This window comes from Thermobia domestica, chromosome 2 (genome assembly GCF_964235325.1).
Source record: "Thermobia domestica chromosome 2, izTheDome1.hap1.1, whole genome shotgun sequence".
In the NCBI taxonomy this organism is placed as follows: domain Eukaryota; kingdom Metazoa; phylum Arthropoda; class Insecta; order Zygentoma; family Lepismatidae; genus Thermobia; species Thermobia domestica.
In genome coordinates this window covers 388072078-388094930 of record NC_137455.1, presented here as the reverse complement: position 1 = coordinate 388094930, position 22853 = coordinate 388072078, and the positions used below count along the sequence as shown (strand labels likewise).

General features: G+C 32.4%; 2 protein-coding genes across 2 annotated transcripts; both read right to left on the bottom strand.

Moving 5' to 3' along the window:
- Nucleotides 1-54: 54 nt before the first annotated feature.
- On the bottom strand, nucleotides 55-17563 carry LOC145679644 (kinesin-like protein KIF28). Its single transcript, XM_081750218.1, has 6 exons — nucleotides 17369-17563; nucleotides 13804-13936; nucleotides 11476-11664; nucleotides 7863-8082; nucleotides 4271-4472; nucleotides 55-123 (listed from the first exon to the last, which is right to left on the bottom strand). The coding sequence occupies exons 1-6, from the start codon at nucleotides 17531-17533 to the stop codon at nucleotides 55-57; spliced, it is 978 nt and encodes a 325-aa protein (XP_081606344.1). The 5' UTR covers nucleotides 17534-17563.
- Nucleotides 17564-20157: 2594 nt separating this feature from the next.
- On the bottom strand, nucleotides 20158-20997 carry LOC145679643 (uncharacterized). Its single transcript, XM_081750217.1, has one exon. It carries the CDS (start codon nucleotides 20995-20997, stop codon nucleotides 20158-20160), a length of 840 nt encoding a protein of 279 aa, XP_081606343.1.
- Nucleotides 20998-22853: the final 1856 nt, after the last annotated feature.

Here is a 22853-nt window from a genome sequence, read left to right as displayed (position 1 = left end):
GATTGTACATAGAATTGCTGGTGGCATAAGTAGTACATGGAACAGGAAACAACGTTACTTACCGTAGCGTAACGTCGACAGAGATTCGTCATAATTCGCATCTGCTGGACTAATGGCTGCTATCTAGAAAGTAGTGAAATGTACATATTGTTAATCGATTGTAGGTATATATATCATATCATTTTGAAAAAAAAATCGTAAAATATTTTTGTGTGGGGGACGTCGCTGATTTTTTTGTTAAAAATTATATAATATCCTTAGGTGCAATATATATTTTTCTCAAGAAATATTTAAAAGTGATGGCAACATTGTCTCAAAAAAAAAAAAAATAACTGAAAAACTTTTTTTTTTGTAGTTTTTTGACCATTTCAGGACCTTCAATGTCAAAACTTTGAATCCAACTCAATATTTAAAAAGTGTGTTTTGAAACGCTCCTTGTAGCATATTTTTGGGCATCGATCCTCGTTTTTCCCAATTTTGCCTGTCATTTATTATTATGCATCTTTTGCAAAAGAGCAATTTGAAATTTATTTTATACACAATTGCAGTTGTTTTTTTTACAATTCGCAATGTAGAATCCAATTGAATCTTACAATGTTAATAATCATAAAATTAAAGCTTAAGAGTTTAATCATAAGAGTTTAAGAGCTCTTAAGAGTATATGAGCTTAATCATAAAAACAAAAATAAAGTTTAAGAGTTGAAAAACAAAAACATTGTAAAAAAAATCAAAAACTTATATATTGATGAAATCACCAATCTGGAGAATAACAGCTTTGTATAATAGAATGTGTGAAAATAACAATGAATTGAATGTATGTGATATGTCACCTAAGAAATTTAGAAATGCCATTATCAAGAGTTACTAATATGTAATTATGTAATCTTCAACACTGTAATTTGGCTATAGCCTGTTGTGTTGACAATAAATACATAATTTAAGAGAAAAACAAGATAAAACCATATTTTGATTATAGCTATATCAATATGTTTTGAGTTTACATATACACGTTTGAATAAACTTATTTACTATACATATTCATTTATTTTAACATACAAAGCAAAAAGGTACACATAAATATTCTCTAATAATAAGAACAAATCAAAAACCAAACACCATATAATTTGCAATAATTCATTCAATCTTCGTCGTTGTCTTCGTTGGTTGGAATATTTTCAACTTTAGAAACTGTTTTAAATAAACAAGTGATGAAAGAGAAAGGAAAATCGTGAACTTTGGCAAAGAAATGTTCTCAAGTTTTGACCTTGAGAGTCCTAAAATGGTCAAAAATTTGTGTAGAAAACACGTTTTTTTAAGTTTTAATTTTTTTGACAATGTTATCATCACTTTCGAGCCCTGAAAAAAAATATATATTGTACCTAAGAGTATTACAACATTTTGAACAAAAAATCGGCCATGTATCCCACCAAAAATTGATTTTACGATTTTTTGAAATTTTCAAGATGTAAAAAAAAAAAAAAAAAGCATAGATTTTTTTTAATTATCACATTTAAACCTACATAGTATCTACAATCTGTGAAACTTTCAAATTATATGAACCACCCCACCAGAATTTTAAAAAAAATATTAAATTTTGAGCATGTATGATACGATAATTCGGTAAGAAGTAGGGATTGAAACTTTTTTTAGGATGGTTTTAGGTCAAAAGTGACATTTTGGGTGAATAACGACCCAATTAGGATCAAGGGCCGATTTCACTATCTTACTAGGGAAGACCCTTTTTGAGTTTTTCATATTTTTACAACGTGATTTATTCCTAAAGTATAACCATGCTCTAGAATAGAACTCGTAAATGGAAGCAGCTACGCAACTGAAAATTAGCTGTTACAAGACAAAATGCTTTATAGATAAGTGGAAAAAATTAATTGGTTTTAGTACAGGAATAAAACAATAGAATAATAATGAAAGGGACTATTTCATAAATATAATACAAGAATAAAAATGCAACTTCCATAAAATTCTAAGAATTACAGACATAAATTTAAAGTGGAATGAACAAACGGAACTTTAGGAAACAAATTAGTAATATTTATTTTAGTGCTAGGATAATGATAGAAAATATTTCATCATTGCGTCACAGCTTTTTTCAGTCATCAGCAAAATACGTTTTTTTTTTTTCGGGGGGAGAACAAATTTTTCACCTATTTGTAATGAAAAAAAAACTTATAGCAAGAGAAAATACATAAATGTATTTTATTTATTTTCGTCCTTGTTCTGATACATTTGTACTGGATTACATTATATCTGAAGTGGACACGTCAATACAAGATAGTACTATACAAGAAATAGACCTAATTTTGTTATGCTAACAACAGTGACGTAGGCAATGGGAGGGAAAGGTGATCCGGATCAAAGTCCCGCTGTTTTAATACAAATTAATCTAATATCTGGTTGTGTGCAATATGTTTTATTTGTAATCCCCAATGTTATGTTATTTATTTATTTATTTATAATATATCACAGAAAACAAGTATTGTACAGTCATGTTTAAACAAACTTACTTCCTAGAATACTAATAAAAGGGGAAAACTTTTTTTTATATACATACCAGAATCCTCTATAGGTGCGAATTCTATAACACAAAAAGAGTTAAAAAGTGAGTGACTGGACAGAGATTCCAACCCGGGTCTAAGGGAAAAACGTAAACTGAAAGTATTTGAGAACAAGATCCTGAGACAAATATTCAGACCCAAGAGCAACGGGAATGGGGAACTACATAATTTATAAGCTTTATCAGATATTGTTAAGGTCATCAAATCTAGGAGGCACAGGATGGGCAGGTCATGCAGCCAGAATGGAAGAAAGTAGGATCGCTTTCAAAGTTTTAAGTGGAAGTCAAATCGGAAAACTACGATTAAGAAAACCTAGGCGCAGGCGGGAGGACAATATTAAAATGGATCTCACAGAAGTAGAAACACAAAGTAGAAACTGGATCCAGTTGGCTAAGGATAGAAGTCAAAGGAGAGCTTTTGTGAACGTGGCATTAAACCTACGGGTTCCATAGGACATAGAGTTAGTTAGTTAGTTAGTTAGTTGTACGTATCGTACCAAATGCATTGTACTGTTACACGAAAAAAAAAAAATAAAAATAAAAGCTGTACATAGATATGAGGAAAATATTATGTGAACAAATATCAGAAATAGGAATGTTGAACTATAATGAAATTCAGAGAGTAAAAGGCGCGACTGGGCCTAGATATCACTCGATCTGGGACTGAGAATTTCATTTAATTTACATCTGTGCAGAATACGATGTAAGAGAAATTCAGTTGTTTCCTCCATTTCTTATTGTATACATTTTGAACTTTAGATTTTTTTTTCCGTTAGAAGCGAATAATTACTATTCGTTGTATCTTTTGTGCATAATGTATAAAATAAGGACAAAATAAACGTCTAATCTGATTCACTAGATTCTCACATATCTACATACATCTTGATTTTTTGTTTTTTTATAGTATTAAGTAATTTTATATTAATGTATTGTATAAAAGCAGTCTTCTATTAAATGTCTTTAGTCTATTTCTATGAAGTCTTACGTCAGTTTTTGATTTTAAATTGATGTAATAGAATTAGATCTATTTCTAATGTCTAGTATTATAATTAGATATAGTATTATTTAAAAATATCCTAGTCACCCATGTCTCTTTAAAAGCCCTGAAATCTTATTCATTGACGGAATGAAATCAATAACCGTGAATCTTCTTGAATATATATTTCAAGTCAAAGTATTAAATTTTCTTTCGTACGATACGACAATGTGACCTTTCAAAGAGAGATGAGTGGTCAAGGCAAAAAGAAAGAAAAGAGAAAGAAAAAAGAAAGAAAAACATTGTCCTTCATAATCTGCTTCCACAGATTTCTAAGTTATGAGAAGTGGAGTTGAGTTGATTTTGAGTTTAACGTCCCTTTCAGCAGCGAGGCTATATGAGACGGGACCTATTGATTAATGTGGATTCCGGACCACATAAGCTGCCGCTGGAAGTTATGAGGAGTTTGTTTATCATTATCTATTAGTTTTTAATTATTTCTTTTTAAAATACTAGAATGTTTACTTTCCATACTTGAGATATTATAAATTGCTTTTGCATTACATGTAAAATTTATTTAAAATGTTGGAAAGTTTGTGAAAAGCTTTAAGAATCTGAACAAGCGTCATGTAGGAACAAGAAATTAATTTTAAAAATTAAATTAAAATAAAATAAATAAATAAAAAAAACGAGATAGAAGGCGATAAATTAAAAAGGCTTACCATCACCGTCTTACTGTTGCCTCCTAGAGCGTGCATGAGCAATTTCGTGAGGACGGAGTCTCTGTAAGGCACACGGGTGGGTCTTCCTTGTGCTTGTTCCGCCAGCGCGTGGATGCAGTTCCCAAGGCAAGATAGCGACTGGTTGATAGCAGCTCCTTCTTTCAGCCTTTCACCTGTCGTACCTGCTTGGTCAACTCGCTCACTAACAGAAACATAAAGAATGAAAGCATTGGAAGTTCCACCATAAACAACTCATACACAAAACTAACAGGAATTGATTATCTGGTGTTACCAATTTGCTGGGACAGGAATACCTTTAATGTGCATTGAAAATACAATAAAAATTAAAACAAATGAAATATTTAAGTTTAACGTCCCACGATTGTGTTCTTGAGGCTAAGGCAGACGAATAACTAAGGCAAGTGAATGATAATGGAAGAATCGGTGGAATGAGAAAGTGGAAGAAAGCGGGAGAACCCCGAGAAAACCCAAGGACACGATGTTGTCTACCACAAACTTACTTGGTCGGGGATCGAACCAGGGATTCCACTCAGTGTTATATGGGGTGGGTAGGTTGGCGCTTTTTCCACTGAGCCACGTGCCCCCGAAAATGCAATAAGTGTTGCATGACTACTGATTAATTGATTGCTTGATTTGTCTCTTTCTCAGCAGCGAGAACATATAGGAATCTACAATTTTAAGTGGGATTAGAACCACTGTAGAGCGTTCAATGCTTTTGCGTCGCACTCTACCCACTAGACCACGGAGGAAACACGACTAATGGCGTACACTCGCAAGCATGTGTATGTCTTCTCTTTCTTCAGTATGAATGCGCCAACTTGAGTGGTCTAATGTAATTTGCTGAAGTTTCTTGAGTGTTAGTATTTTACAAACTGTCTGCCCAATAGTTTTAATCATTTCAAAGAAATAGGTCGGGATTATTAAGGCAATGCACAAGGAACGCATTCTATCTTACAAGTACAAACTACGTTGAGGTGTTCTTACAATGGAGCTTAGATTTTTTTTACCTTTCGATAATTTTAATCATTGATCTTCCGTGGCTATATAGTTATCGACGCGAGTTAAGTACGTAAAACCCTGGTTTGATTCCTGATGGGGGCTCATGTTTCGGATTCCGCGTTAAGCTTAATGTCTCATATAGCCTGTGTGCTGACAGGAACGTTAAACTAATTAAATATTCAAATCACTGCTCTAAAAAAATAATAATAAAATAAAATAAAAGGGAATTCTTGACATATTGTTTTAATTAAAAGTTGGTAATTGTGTTAAAAAGTGATAGAGAAATAAGAAGACAGTGACTTCAGGTATTTATTTACAGTTTACAGCTTTACCTTATCACAATGACCCTAAAGCTCAGTAAATTCTAATCCATTCCTAGCTATAGATTCGGATAAGGTGGCACCAAAAATTAATCGAAAATTGAGAAAATTTGATTCACATATAAGACACAAGAAAATAAGTCACTTAATCTTTATAACTAAAATGTGTCCTTTACGTTTCAATATTCTGTTCCATCCCTCATATAACTCAATTCTTCAGAAATTTGGATAACACTGAAAGAAATCATATACTTATAATATTGTATTCAATATTGATATAATATTAGTATTCATCATTAATATAGTATTGATATAGTTCATATTTAATAGTGAAACATCTCTGCTATCTTGTAAATATATAATTTGAATTAGGTATTTTTCCTCAAAGATTAAAGATAGCAAAAGTTATACCTCTTTAAATATATATATATATATATATATATATATATATATATATATATATATATATATATATATATATATATATATATATATATATATATATATATATATATATATATAAGTATTTATGGTATCCTAAACTAAAGATCTATTTCTATTCTATCTGTTTTTTCTCGAAGATCTTTGAATCAGTAATGATATCGCTCTTGAAAGATTATATATCCTACCATAATCTGATCTCGACCTCTCAACATTTTTTAAAAAAATCGATACTGCTCTGTTTAACTTTACTACATATATTTCTAATATTCTTCAAAAGAAAAATATACGTAGTAGGTCTATTTCCGGATTTTTCTAAAGCTTTTGACAGTGTACAACATTTTCTTCTATTGAAAAAACTCGACAAGTACAGCATTAGAAGTATAGTCTATCAATGGTTTTTTTCGTACTTGAAGAACAGAAAACAGGTAGTTCAAATACGTAAAACAGCTAACAATATGGAAATTTCATTTTCCTCCAAAACTGGTACTATCTCCACTGGCATTCCTCAAGGCTCAATTCTTGGGCTAGTTCATTTTTTACTGTATATAAACGATCTTCTTCAATTTAAGTATTCTTAACACATTGTACTATATGCTGATGATGTGAATGTGTTAGTAACAAAGGACAATATGGTAGAATTAGAAAGCTGTTTGAAATACAATGTTGACCGTTTGACAAAATAGGTATCTCAGAATCATCTGACCATAAATGAAAAGAAAACTAAAGCTCAAGTTTCACTACTCGTATGCACCTCCAGTAGCACCTACTATTGTGTTTAACACAGCTTCCGTAAATTACTCACACTCCATCCAAGGGCACCAATCCTGAGAGGGGGGTCCAATGCTCGGGTGGGACTTCATGCATATGTATTTTTATATGCATTTTTATTGTTATATGTATTATTATGAATATAAGATAATTGGCATAATTTGAATTGAATTTGTGCTAAATTCGTCATATATGCCTTCTTAGACCTTTGTCTGCAACCAACACACATCTGAATGGCCCCCACCAAAGTTACAGAGGAATTGGCGCCCTCGACTCCATCCAATTTTTAGAAATTACAATAAACGACAGACTGGTTTGGTATGAACATATTGTAAATCTAAATAAAATAAAATAAAAATAAAATAAACAGCATTTGTTTTGTGATTTATAGACTACGTGGTTTTGTTTCAAACCAAACTTTGCTTTCATTATATTATGATAAGTTCCAGTCTTTGTTAAGTTCTGGAATAATTTTCTGAGGAGCTTTTCATCGTAGTGTTACTGTTTTCTTCTACAGAAGAAGGTAATGAGGACTATTTTTAACCTTTCATCAAGAGCCTCTATAAAAGTGTTTTTCAATCAAATAAAAATTTAACTATTCCTTGTTTATATATGTACAAAATTATTAGTGTATGCTAAAATGAATGAAAGCACTTTTATTCATGTAAAGATGTAGATTCATGATCATACGACAAATGATAAAAGAACAAATACACACATTGTATCAAAATTATACTTGTACTAAGAAAAGTGTCTTTCCTATGTTCATTAGACTGAATAATAAGCTGTATACTTACTTGAAAATTATTGAAACCATACCAAAAAAAAAAAAAAAAAAAAAAAAAAGAGTTCCTCAAGTTTCTGAGTCACAAAGTGTTTTGGAATATTAATGAATATTTAAGCGACGCTATGTAAAATTACTCAAATATCTCAATATTAGTAACAATTTCTATGTACTGATCTCTGACCGATTATGAACGAAATTGAATGAATAAAGATGCATATGAATATTAAGTAAACGAATGAATAAAACTGCTAACCTGCCAGCCAAATCTACCAAATTAACGGTGGCTATTTTGGTTGTTTCTAGTCCCTCGTCATTTTTGCTTCGTTGAATGAACGTTATTCCAACAATCGTATGCGCTCGGCTGCTTGTTGCATTCATATTCGTGGACGCCACTGTTCGGTTAATAGTCCCTTGGTTCATCTTCTGCTCTATTTCTTCATAGCTTGTGACGAGGTACGATTTTAGTCCATCAGCTGGAAAAGGAAAATCAACATTAATAGGAAATAGATGAGAAAATGCTTAACCCTCATTTCAGTTACTTTTAAAAATCTCCTTACATTCTCATTATTAGAACGAAGCTATAAGATTGATTTAAAACCAATAACGTGAGCCATTTTATATATATATATATATATATATATATATATATATATATATATATATTTCAGTTTAACGTTCCAGAATTATGGTATTTAGGTTAAGGGAGATGGATGACTACGTCATGTGAATGGTGATGAAAGAATTGAAGGAATTAGAAAGTGGAAGGAAACGGGAGTACACCGAGAAAACCCACTGACTCTATGTTGTCCACCACAAATTTACTTGGAAGGAGATCTAACCAGGGACTCCTCACACAGAGCTAAGTACTCTACCACAATATACGCCGTGGCCCCAATATACATAGGCATATACTGTATATTGGTTGTTAATGCTTGCATCGTATCTTCAACCGATCAACCATTAAATGCCTCGTCACTTCTTTTCCTTTCAAATTATTTAAAAGTAATATATATTTCTTAGTTTCGTCAATTTGTTTTCATATATTCACTATCAATAACTATATTTTTTGGAGTTGGTTCTTTCATCTATTACTTCAACATGTAATTAAAGGAACCACAGTTGATCATTTCAAAATAATAAGAGAATCATCTGGTAAATCAATAGATGATATTGACACAAATTAAATGGAACTGAATATTAAATAAAGCGTCTTAGTAGTGTTTTTTATAGCAATGGATATTGTGGAAATAAATCACTGCATAACATGTCGAAAACATACAATTTCAAGCCAATCTCATATTAAAGTAACATTTATCTTAACGTGCCTTGGGAATCCTAAAAGGATATTCGTGGTATAATTTCGGCAAGCAATTTCGTTGTCTTCGACAACTGGTTAGTAATGAAGAGCTTCGACTTTACAAATATATATCTTCAACAGCTAGACAGAACTTCAGCATCACAACCATTTTACTTTTATTCAATTTAGTACCAAATACGTGTAATATATATATATACACAGTATAAACAATTTATGATGTTATCGTTTACACCTATCTGCTACTAAGTTGAATAAAATTAAAATGTTTGTGAAGCCACATCACTTTCTTGCTGTTGAAGACAAGAGAATTGGTTACCGTATCAACAATATAACAATCTTTTTAGGATTACCAGAACACGTTACAGAGTGTTAGTTAATCTTAACAAAATGTTCCAGATTCATCATCATCATCATCGTAGGAACTCTGCCATTATTGGCAGGTCATTTGCTGCAACTGAAAAAAGGGAAAAGAATATTTCTTATAATTAAATATTTCTAACAATAGTTATATATTTGCTGTTATACATCCATTAATGATTATATACATGTTTCTGTATTTTGTAATTGCCCTTGGCTGTTAAATACACATTTATTATTATTATTATTATTATTATTATTATTATTATTATTATTATTATTATTATTATTATTATTATTATTATTATTATTATTATTATTATTATTATTATTATTATACTAACAAAACGCAATACTAGTGAGCAAATATGTCGTTAATAGAGTAACACTGCATAAAGTTGAAAAAATACAGACTTGACAGGCAGTATTTGACAGAAATATAAAATTAAGCTGCCATATTAATGATATAGTCAAACGGGATTAGAAGAATAACAGGGTTCATATTCAAACAATGGCCTGAGTTTAAAAATGCCAACTCATATGTACATTTATATACCATACTTGCAAGATCAAGACGAGTTTAATGTAGTTATTGGGAACAGTATATGTTCAGCATTGGCAAACAAAATTGAGTCAGCCCAAAAATGTTTTATTAGGCTAGTATGCCAAAAAATGAATACAGATTACTACTCACATAGTTCTGAATACTGAAATCAATTTTGAAGAATATAGGCATCAAATGACAGGAGTATACTTCTTGAAAAATAATTTATTCAGAAGACATTAGACAAAAGATATCATAGAGAATATTGCCTAAATAATATAGATATAAGGGTGCCGGTGTGTAATATAAGAAGTGGATCTACATTAGTCAGTTTGAACCCAAAAACCTGTAATTTTAAGAAGAATGACCGATTCTTTTAATCTAATTGGAGATATCCATGTTTAATCAGTACTAAAGAATAAATCTGAAAGTTTGATGTACATTATTTGTAGTATTTTTAGCAATTTATTTATTTTAAGACTAAAAAAAAAAAAAAAAAATGGTAATAAATTTGGCACGGGGTTATTGTTTAATGTGATTTACTTTAATTTTTCTATTGCTTCAATAGATAATATACATTATAAGTTACATTGTGTGCAATATGTGTTCATTTTTATGTGACAAAGTGTTACATTTTTGCCATTAGGCTGTTCATAGCACAAAAATAAATGTTATTATTATTATAAATGCGTTGCTGACATTGTCCAATGGAATGTGGACAGCTGAAGGCCAGAGAAAGAAGCTTAAAAACTAAGGAATGGTCAAAAATTGAAATGTATAGAAAAATGTGACAGGTTTTCTCGTAGACATTTGGATGCGTTATCCTGAATCATTTGCTGGATCCTTCCTTGTTGTTTTCGACTGAAACAGATGACAACTTCTCTTCTACGTATTTTGTTAAATCATAGAAGAACATTTTAAAGAGAAAACAAAGAAAGTATAATTGAGAGACAATTTCAGATATAACGTAGCAAGAGATGAAATATAGGCGAAGCAATTCTTTGTTTTCTTCATATTTATTGCGGCTGCTTTGAGACATTGGTTGTATCACTGTGTTAGCTGGTGACAACAGGTAAGTACAAACAGGGCTATTACCAAAAGAGCCTAATGTGAAAATTATATTCCTGCCATACGTATGATATATGGAAGCGCAAGTACAAATATTTAGCTTTTATACACACAAGGTTAGTTTTTCTTTCTTGTCTATTTGTTTATTTATTTACTTTGCCCTGGTGTATCATATCATTACATACATGCAATAGTCACTTACAAGATATTTTATTATTATATGTGCATAATTAAGTAAAGCGAATATTGATAACCATTATTTGATATGATATTAACATGCCTCAATAACAAAGAAAATAATACTAATAGTTTAATTTATGATAAAGCACTATATATCAGTATTTTTATTAAAAAACAATACATCAACTGGCTACATCACGTGTTTTCAGTTTAATAAGAAAATAGTATTAAGTTCGCGTACATTTAGAAAACGTATTTATGCTTTTTTTCCTCTAAATTAGATAAGGTGTTATAGAATATGAATGAAAATATTTTGTGTGCATATATTCTTATCCTTAATAACTCAAGATCAACACAATCGACATATAGAGTGGCCACACTAATGCCAAAATACTTTACCATAGAAGCCTTTCTTTGGGTGTTGACGGATCTTTAGTCCTTTCTTGTTTTTGGAAGAATCCAGGAGATCTCTAGCTACTTCGTTGTAAATTTCTAACATACTAAATTTCACCTCGAATTGAACGGATTTCTCAATTACTTTTTCTTTGATCCCATCAAACACTTCTTTACAAAATTGTGGTACTATTCCTGCAGGAAAATACATACAGACATAATTAATACGTATTTCATTAATTTAACAACTGATACCATTTGGAAGATTAATTGTAAACGATTAGAAGATTTAGGATCTTATTGCTTAAATTGTAATATTTTACTATGTGCAAGAAATCCATTACGTCCTATATTTATGTTAACTGATAGAAAATACGAAATGAACTCTGAAATGGAAGTGAAGTAGATGTACCGCGTTCATCTATACTACTGCTAAAATGTTATACTTGCGACAATCACCGCCACTGCGCTACGGGTTCAGTAGGAAGCAAGTAGGTTATGAGAAATCCGAGCTCACTGTATCAGCTGGTGACTTGTCAAAGGGTTGATGAGTTTCCCTCACCTCAAGTTTAGTTGTCAACGGTAGAAATAGCAGGCGAGCTCATTTCGTGTAGTTGTTCTCGTAGAAAATATTATCCTCGTCTTTCAACGCTGTAGAACGTGACCGTCGGCGTTCAGTAGCACGAAATACAATCTGTCCACATTTACACAAGGGAAGGTGGGTACTTGTGAATGTTTTCTTATCAGACAGCGACGACCCAGGAACCAGAAGATACGGAAGAGTGTAGTACTAGATACAAATGCAAAATAGTAAGAAGCTTCCTACAAACCCCAGAATAAAGGAAGATACATCAATATACTTGGATGGTCTTCTTAGGCAAGTAGAGATAATATAATAATAATAATAATAATAATAATAATAATAATAATAATAATAATAATAATAATAATAATAATAATAATAATAATAATAATAATAATAATAATACGTCATATCTAAAATAAACATCACGGAATCGATATTAATATAGCGGGTACAAATATGTCCCTCGAAATTCAATTGAAGTTCCACCTTCTTCTATGCGCACAGTCTACTTTGAGTTCCTAATATCTTTGACACCGAGAATTCTTTCATACTTGTATGCTGTCGCTCATCGTTTGTATAATAACTTTGTATATACTTTGGCCCATGTATCCACTGTTATAAATAAAGCTGACAGGTTGTCACGGGCGGGCGTCCGATTCTCCAACAGCCCTCAGCTAATCAGGGAACACCATATGTCATTCCAGAGCATAAAACCGGATGACGGGGGTTGATTCTCATAGTTGTTGCTGAGGGCTCGAGGAGAGCGGGAACCCTGTGCTTAGCACCCATGATTGATTCATCTAAGCATTCACTGTTGATGATCATATAAGCATTCATTGTCATCTTAACTCTGGAAACCGGTCCCTCTGTAGTTTCCAAATATTGTAGTTGTGACTGTTTTTTTAAGGCATCAGTGAAGAAAACAATGGCGGAGAAAAATGATACAATAGAAAAGTTAGAAATAATTCATGTAAATATAATACTGATGAGCCGGACGTTTCCGCGCCTGAGATAAAAATTAGCGAAGTTGTGCATAATATAAGTGAAATGATGACATGGATGGAACGCCAGTCAGACTGTAAGCAGGTTCATTTATTGCATCTTCCTGCCATTAAGCTCTATGCCTTAAAGAAACGTTCTCATCAAGTTCTTCAGACTAAATGGAGTAATTTTTCGGTGAAATCTTAGAATTAAACATAATATACTGAATTAATTTCACTACAGTATAGTGTAGAAATTTTAATTTATGAAAATTTCTTTTAAACACCATATACTATTAATTTTCATTGCATCACAGTGAGATTATAATGCAGAATATGTCCCCCAATACCGAGTTATGCAAGCAATTATTTAACTTCAGTTTATGAAATAATGTTGCATACGGAGCTCGTTTATTAATTTCACTTATAGCAATTGGTTTCTCTGTTGTTCAATAAACATGGAATGAGTACAGCGTAACTTCACGTTGTCTTCTCTCTGTCTGCCAGAGCATTTAAGTCATTCAAAAGTTCGTTTTTGCTGTCTTTGCGGGTATCTAAAAGTTAGTAAATATTCCATGATATTCAGTGTTCATATTTTTTTCCCCAGAATTTCTAGATTTCTTTCTAGTTTTCTAGTCGTTACTTAGTGTTCAAAGAGTTGATTAACTTACTGTAGTATAAATTGCAGCAGTAAAAAAATGTTATCCTAAGTTTAAGTGCTCTGTAAAGTTATTATTATTTTTATTTTCAAACGAAACTGTTACTTACCAGGGTTAGCTCCATATCCGATGACAGACCAAGATTTCCCTGACCCGGTTTGTCCATACGCGAAAAGAGTTGCGTTATAACCTTCCCAAGCGTTAATTAGAATTGCTTTCCCAAGCTCATCATACAGTCTTTTCTGGAAGGCAGAAGTATTTATTTATTTTGTGTTATTTGATTACAATGTTTCACATATTGTACGTGCAGTATAAAATATGTTAATATACTTATTCATTAATTATATGTGGTAAATTCATTTAATCTTAGTCTTTAAAAGCTAAATTAACAATGGAAATCTGTAATTAAATAAATGGTTTTGAATACAAAAAGTAACTCGAAAACTAAATCATGATTCAGCTAATTCTGTACTGAAGCAGGAAATCATCTGTATAGTGCTAGAAACTTTCCCAAAAATTCCAAATTGCATCACTTTTGTACTAAATATAGAGTATATTTTATAGCAAGATTGGTTTAGAAGTTGCTGATAGTGTCAAAAACTGAAGTTAGTGAAAATCTCAAGTATTGCTTGCTATCTCTGTTCTAGGTTTAGATGTTTGCTAGTAAATAGGAAGAAAATTGAACCCAGGACAACAGAGCGATTAAAAAAAAGAAAAAGAGAAAGAAAATAAGATTTTGATTGTGTCTTAGCTTTCATTGCCGTTCTCTTAAAACCCATAATCTTTGAAATGATTGAGAATGACTTTGGTGTGATACTAAAAGTAAAATGTTTTTACATACCTTGCGCAAAAGTGTTGCATTTTTATTTGTGTAGGCACATAAAGACTTCTTATTTTTATTCTTATACATAACGTCCATAGACAATACGAAAACTTTAACATACTCTTGTGTGACTTTCCATGGCGAATGATAGTTCTATGTTGTGTCTATGTAAGAAATGAAAGGACTTAACTGTTAACACCCTTTTAGTACTCGTGTAAAGATGAGGGCTCTGAACAGAACTCGAGTAAGGCCCCTGAATAATGGCTTCTGATTGCTAGTGACTGAAGACAAGGGTGTAGTATATCTTCTGAGAACACGTATACAAGTTCTTCATAATTTAGTGTCATTCGGAAATTGTATCTCATCTACTTTCCAATGTAATGTCGCTGTTCTTTTCCGAGACAGATATAGGATGAAAAGATACGCAATGAACCTAGTATAGCAGTTCAGAAAGTTTCTGAAGAAAGTAGCAGAGACTACTGAAATCATCTAACATTTATTTTAACGAATACAAGGCTAGTCATTCCAGTTTATAAATATGTATCCCATAACATCCATTAATAAATCATCTGGAGAATAACAGAAAGCCAAGAACCGAGCATTTCAACTTTATAAGAACTAGCCGAGAAACTACGAATTAACCTAGAGCATATATCTGGCAATCATAAACTTTAAAACAAGCACCGTCAGCGTTGTGACTCTTTAACCTACGATTAGAAACAATAAAAGGAAAAGTGAAAGAAGATGAATAAAGAACACACAATCCTTCCTCAGCTGAAGATATCATAATGCTTGGAAATATATGCGAAGATGTCACACGATACTCCTTATAACTTACTAATACCGGCCGATCTTTACACCTAGATTGCCAGGAAATAAAGTGAAAAAATCTTATTTAGTATAGGATGGCCACCCACCTCTCTTTCAAAAGCCCTGATCTCTTATCAGATGGAATTAAATCAGACAAACGTTAATCACTTTTAGCTAATTGAGCTTTTTGTCTCCAGTGAAGGGATTAGAATTTCTTAGCCATGATTGCGAGAATATGGCCTTACAAAGAAAATTGAGTGGTCAAGTTTTTCTGAACAAAGCTGTAAGGTATATCAGGAAATTGACGGAACACCTGATAAAGAATAGTATTTCTTAAGCTTAAGATAACGACAGTAGTGAATTTTATATTTATCAAGTGCTACTTTACACCAAGGAAAACCTTATGAATATAATGCTTAGGGAGAAGGTACATATGTATAATGCTAGGTGCCGTAAGAAAATTGATGTACCCTTTAGCAGATTATTGAAGTCAAAAGCAGTTATTTGATTGCAAGATCAAAGCTGTTTAATAAAACTAACACCCTCCATTAATGACTTATAAAAGGAAGCTGAATGATTGGCTAATAGCGAAGACTTTTTATTTGATAAGTCACCATATTGAATGTAAATAAACTGTCGTAATCTGCGGTAATATTATCTTATTTAAATTATTAATATGTTTTGTACAGTATATTTTTGTCATTATATTAACCATCACTTGATTTTATGTACTACAATTGATTATTACAGTATATTACACACCTTAATTGGACATTGTGTATTGCTTATAAAGCTTAAATACAATAAAATATTCTATTTTATTCTTTTAACTATGACAAACTCTAACCGAACAAAATCAAGAGATGGACAGGTACAAATTTCAAAAAGTGAAAGATTTTAAATATTCGAGGTAAATGTAAACAATGAAAGCATGATTAAGACGAGAAACCAAATAATAAAACAGGTTTCTACAAATAAATACTACTTTCTCCTACTCAGCTCTTTCAGTCCCAACTCTGGTCCAGAAAGACGAAACAAGCATTATAGTTAGGTTATATAAGACGTATCCTAACATAGAGATAAAGCAAGACATGACCTCCAACAAAAGGCAATTAAAATACAGTTATTATATTTGAACGGAAAATATTAAAAAAAAAAAAAAGATTTAAAGTAGTGCATAACTCTTAAAAACAGAGCGAATGAAACAGACAATGCAGAGTTTCAACGAATAGAATGTAAGAAACTTCTCAAGAATCAAATAATAGGACAAGATCAACTAAGGACCGTTTTTACAAAGCTTATTTTCTTAAAAAAAGCAAAATGTTTCAGAAGAGACAATAAATAAATCAATAAACTGTTTTTGAAGGGGAGATTATAAAGTAAATCCCAAATATCAGCATGTAAAAGTGGCAAAAGCCAACTTTTGCTACAAATGTTCTTATCACCATGTAGACAATATTTATATGTAAAGAAATTTTAAAATGTTAAAAGAAGAGACGAGTTTTGTAAAAACGATCCTCAGTTCGAGACTTGAACGAGATGGATAAATATAGTTCAGAAAACATCAAAATAATCAATCGGCACATATCTTATACTGACACATACGGCAAAAAGAACTCGAAAGACTTTGATTTGGAAAGGATAAATCTAAGTGGTTCGTTGAGTTAATTGAAATATCCACATTCATCAAGATTTGCCTCAATATACAGAAATGACAACGCTAGAAACAAATTCGATCTGGTAATCCAACTCCAAATAGAATATTGATAAAGGATCAAATTAAGAGACAAATAATTATTCTTAGTACAATATATTCTTATTTGAATTGAAAACGAACAAAAAAATGTCTCTTACAAATAAAACAACATAATTCATATAGTGTTGAAAATTTTCCAGTGAATAAATATCTTAACGTTTACACAAAATATAATTTCTTTTAACCACGTTATATTGTAATATATGTACATACATAGTATTCATGTGAAAACTATTCCTTGACTTAGAATAAATGAAAGTAGAAGAATAGATCATTGCATTTTACCTGATCACAGTATTTTATGGAATTCCTATGCATAGGGTCCGGAGCGAGGTAGCCGTCTTCTTGTTCTTTGTAGCCATCAAACGACCAATAGGAGTGATCGAAAGCAAACTTCTTGCGATCCGTCTCGGACTCTGGATTCGTGATGATAGTTTCGTTGCCATGCATTTGGATAATGCATTTAGCCTTTCTGGTTTCTTCCCGTTTATTGTAAGAAAAAAAGTTAAGGAAATGTGTTTCTCTGTTTCTTTGCTTGGTTAACTTTTACAGTATCTCATAGCTAAACTACAAAGGCCAGTGAACTAGTTGAGAGTCTACCTATTCCAGTTAAACGTATGATGTTGTTAACGCTTGCAGCGAAAGAACAAAACTTCGGCAAATATCTTATTTCGAGTAGTACGAAGACAAAGTTATGTTATAATAAAATGGATGTTAATTCAATCACATTGTTCCTGTAGGTCGAGTAGAAGTAAGCGAAATATACAATTTATTCTTTTATTCCTATAGGTAGAGTAGAAGTGAGCGAAATATATTATTTATTCTCTTATTCCTATAGGTAGAGTAGAAGTGAGCGAAATATACCATTTATTCTCTAGACCAAGATTCGCGTGGAGGAAACAAATATGAGATTTGTTGTTTTGGCTGCCAGTGCTTAGTTATCTGACATCTAGAGTACTGAAGGGTTTATTATATAAATCAGTGCTATTCAACCTAGGGTACCTAGGGTGTCTTCTTCAGGGATACGTAAAATTTAGGATGTGGCCTAGTTAATTAATAAGTAATGAATTCTATAACTTACTTTTGTTATAGTTGCCTATAAGTTAACTTAAAGCTGGGGAATACATGCTTGACGTGAAAAATATCGTTAGGTGGTATGTGGGATAAAAGGTTGAATACCAATGAAATGCAAAGAAAAATAAATGCTCTCATTATGTATTTTAGGTATATACCACTTGCAATTAATGATACATAAAATACAGATGATACATTTTCACATTGAAGAAAAATTTCTGTAGGTAATTCCATATATCGAATGAAGGAAAAACGGTTGTAATATACATTAATGGAAAAATTACTCCATTGAGAGCTCTAAGGTACTGAAAGTACTGAAAATTGAAGCACTCAACTTTAAGAGACATGGAAGGCAGTTGAAGCCATGGCCGTAGCTTGTGAGGTGGGGGCAGGAGGGGCAGTTGCCCCCAGGGAAGCTCCCTGCTATTTGAGGGGGGCCCACTTTAAGACAAAATTTTCTTACTCCATATACGATACGAACATGAAATTATAAATGAAGCATCAAACTGTTTCATTACATTACACAAACAAAACAACACACAAAAGGTAAATAAAACAAAAATGAGTCGTGGGCCTTTTCAGTAAAAACTGTCTACTATTAGGGGCCCTAGAAATAATATTTATTCGTATGGCTTCGAGATTTGTCAATATTGTCCCCTTAAGTAATTTGTCACGTATGGAACGGGCCCAGCGGTGTAACTGACGGCCCCGCAGACCTTGCCGTGCGGAAAGGCCCACAGGCTCCAGGAGGTCCTAAAGAGTAAGTGAGAGGTAGAAAGAAGGGTCCCAAGAATTAGAGAAACAACTTTTTCTAGGGGGCCCAAATACGCATATTAATGATTGCTCCCCCATAAAAAATCTAAGTTACGGCGCTGGTTGAAGCAATGAAAAGACATTATGAATCGTATCATACATAACGAATTTTCGGAGTATAATACAATTGTAATAATTATAATAATAATAATAATAATAATAATAATAATAATAATAATAATAATAATAATAATAATAATAATAATAATAATAATAATAATAATAATAATAATAATAATAATAAGAGAAGATGACAGTGCCTTATACACTTATAACTGTTTTACAACGCCTTATGCAAGGATAAATCAATGTAGTCATAAATTATATGGAAAAGGATATAAATGGTCGCACTCTGACAGCAACCTTGACGTTCTCCCTGGACATGATAGTCGATTATTTTTCTACGAAGTCGCTGGTAGATGATCATAAAACTTCACTTCCTGTAAAAAATAATAAATAATCTTTTTTATAAAACTACTACTTTATTTAAAGACAAACACTTAATTCTATATTTCTCAGAGGGGAGGGGATCTATAGAATTCTGTATAGATATACACGTTGTTTCAAAACAACACCGCCAACGTTTGGGAGATGATTCCTGATAGTCCAGGAAATCTGGAGCAATTATACCCTTAACCTGGCCAAAATTGCAATAGAAGCTTTTAAAACAGTTTTTTTTATACATGAATCATTACTGAATAACATATTCAAAATCCGACAAAATCGGACCACGGGAACACTCCCAAAAACGGTTTTCAAAATGGTGGACCATGATTTAAAAACCTTGCGTCTATCTTGCAATTTTTTTCTGTATCTCGGTTTCCTGTAATCCGATTTTGACGATTGTTTTTTTTTTAAATCAAAGGTCATTTTACGTACTATATTTTTTATTAGGAGCACTGATGTCCTATCTCGTACAGTTTCTTGTGAAAAACGATATTTAATTTTAAAAATCATAATTTCTTACATTTACACCTTAAATAATTGTCTGTACCTCGGGTATCTGCAATCGGATTTACATGAAACATTTTTTTAAATAAGAGCTACATATAAATGCTAAAGTTTTTAATAACGACACTTTTCTCCTATCTTACACCGTTTCGTGTAAAAAACTAGTAATTTACAATCGACGTATTTTTTATTTATTTATTTAATCATTTGATAAAACTCAATAAATTAAAATATTATTATTGGTTCTTCCGAGCTAACTGAGACTTGTCAGCTTTCCTCATCGCACTCTGAGATTCAAATAACGCAGGAGGATAAGAACAAAGTTCATAACACATCACATCTTCAAGATCCATATCCCCACCAGCAGCAACAGTCATCATTCTCTGAAAGAGAAGTGCTGCATCTATTTGTATATCATCATTAATTCGACTTACAACAGCAGCATCAGATCCTAGAGTTTTCACTTTGTCGGATCTTTTCCCAGAATATTTGAATACATCATTGCCCTTCATTTTTTGAACGATGTCTGTACCAATGGAATGCAGTTCATCAACATTTACTCCAGGATCAGCTATTACACCTGTGACAATGTTAGAAAGATCTGGGCCAGAATTGAATGGGGATATTGATTCTAGTCGGTCAACAACTTTTTTAATATCATTACTGTCCCTAGTTTGTCTACTTTCCCTCATTTCTTTGTGTTGTTCACTGCTTTCCAACAAACTTTTAGTGTATTCCTGCATTGCTAAGTTATAAGTAGAAGACACAGGCATAGAAAGTAGCCATGTTGCTCTTTGAATCTTTGTAAATCCACTTCCTCGTGTCAGATCTCCTCTACTTTTCAGAGAACGCATTAATACTTGCTCTATCACCAGATCTGAACCTAATCCGGCCCATACCCTATCACTTCTTACCACAAACGTGCCTTCCTGGAACATTTTGTGAACAACTGGATTTTCAGATTCCAAACTAACATTTTCTGCAAATATAAATATAATGACTTGAGGTAATTGTGATGTCCAGCTGCTGCAACTATTGGGAGAATCTCCATCACAGATTGCAAATGTAAATCCCATGAGCCAGTCCTATCTGCTGTTATTAAGTTACGTGCAACGTTGATCATTTGCATATACTTTAGCCAAAGTTTACTTGTTCTTGAGAAAGATTGAAGGTGAGTTTTCTTCTCCTCCAAAGCAGTACTGATTTGAGATAATGCCCTAGACAGCTCCACGTCCTCAACATGTTGTTTGCCATTTATGACGTTATCAAGTAAGGTACAAGCTTCTTTAACTAGATGATAAGGGATCCATCTTCATTGCGAGGGAAAACATCTGAAACCAATAAGGTACAAAGAGCTACATTTACTATCATATGCCCTCGCATTGCTCGAGAAACAGCTTTTCCAGGCATCATATGCAGCACAGCATTTGATCCATAGATTTCTTGAAGTACTTCACATAATCCTGAACCATTCATCAATGTGCTAATTGAACCCAAAAGGTTGATCAGAGTATGAAATGTTCCTATCATTAAAACAATATCTTGGAGATCTTGTTGCTCATGGATAATTTGGTAAGCTTTCCAAAATAAAGGCTGATCAAAAGAAATGATACAAGGGATACATTGATCATGTGCTAACTTGTTCAGGTATTGTAATGTTGAGAGTATACATGTCATGTCACTAGCTGCCATATCAATGATAGGAAGAAATGTGATTGATGCCACACCAGGATGTGAAACATTTGTTCCAGAATGAATTGTTTGCATAGTTCCTGACTAACTTGGACCTGATCTTTCGGCTGCACATATTTGCCACAGAAGATTTAACCTACTTATAGAAGCAATGGGCAATATTGGAAGTTTGCTGAATGAAATCTCCCTGAGCATGCTTCTTGAATGTCTGTATTCCACAATATCAACGGCTGCAACATTCTTAATGTCACTTTCAGTAATCTTACAGCGTTGAATAATTGGATGGATCTTGTTCTTTGGGGTTGTAGCTGCAATCATACCCATCCCATGAAAGGTGTTTTTTCCATCCAAAGTACAAACATTATGGTCAATATTATCAGCTGCTAGAAGAACTGCAGTGTTGTTGACAGTATTTAACGAGATATGGCTACCTGATACTGCAGCATTTCTTTCAAATCTTCGGAATATGATGAACAATAACCAAGACTGTGAAGCAAATCAACAAGGTACCTTGATCTAAAGTTGTGATGCAGCTGGATAGCTAAACCAATCTGCAATGGACATAGTAATATTCTAGGACGTATACCTTGCATAATGCTCTGACCAATTGAACCAATTTTTATAGAGGGATCCTTTCCCACAAATACTTTTGACAACAGTAATTTCAAACTCTTAGGTACATATTGCAAAGTACTTTCTTCAGTAAGGTCACTTGGAGATGGGTATACATCCACATTAGAAACGTTGAGGGATTTCACCTCACTTCTGATTATTTTGGCTGCTGCTTCTATTAAGTATATCTTCTGTAATTCAATATCACATTCTTTTGACTTTTGGTGATAATTTTGAAGAATTTCAGTGGCTGTATCAAGTAAAGTGACTACATCTGCCTTTCCACTTCCATCAGAAATAATAATTTTCTCTCCATAATACTCCAAAAGTTTCCTCTTCATATGTCTCCGATCATAGGCACAGCTTCGACTCCCTTCAAGATATTCTTCCATTTTTGAAATTAGATCTCCCATCAGCAGTTGTTCTTCATCATTATTTTCCAAGTACGAACAAGTCTGAAGGAATGCAAGGTACTGTTCTTCATTACTTTGCCGACCCTTCTTTATGTACTTATTGGAGGAAGAGTATTCACGGGGAATGTTCCTACCAGTTCGAAAATTGACACTACAAGTGTTATGATAGACGTAGTTCGCTGTATGAAGGTCATCAAGATAGTACTCTAAACGTC

Bases quoted from the DNA above. Each gene is read 5' to 3' on its own strand.
- LOC145679644 (XM_081750218.1), bottom strand. From the start codon at position 17,533: ATGCATGGCAACGAAACTATCATCACGAATCCAGAGTCCGAGACGGAT. The intron at 8,083-11,475 runs GTAAAGTATTTT...TTCCTTTTCCAG, and splicing joins CCCAAAGAAAGGCTTCTATG to CTGATGGACTAAAATCGTAC. The intron at 4,473-7,862 runs GTTAGCAGTTTT...TGTTTCTGTTAG, and splicing joins TTGGTAGATTTGGCTGGCAG to TGAGCGAGTTGACCAAGCAG.
- LOC145679643 (XM_081750217.1), bottom strand. From the start codon at position 20,997: ATGGGATTTACATTTGCAATCTGTGATGGAGATTCTCCCAATAGTTGC.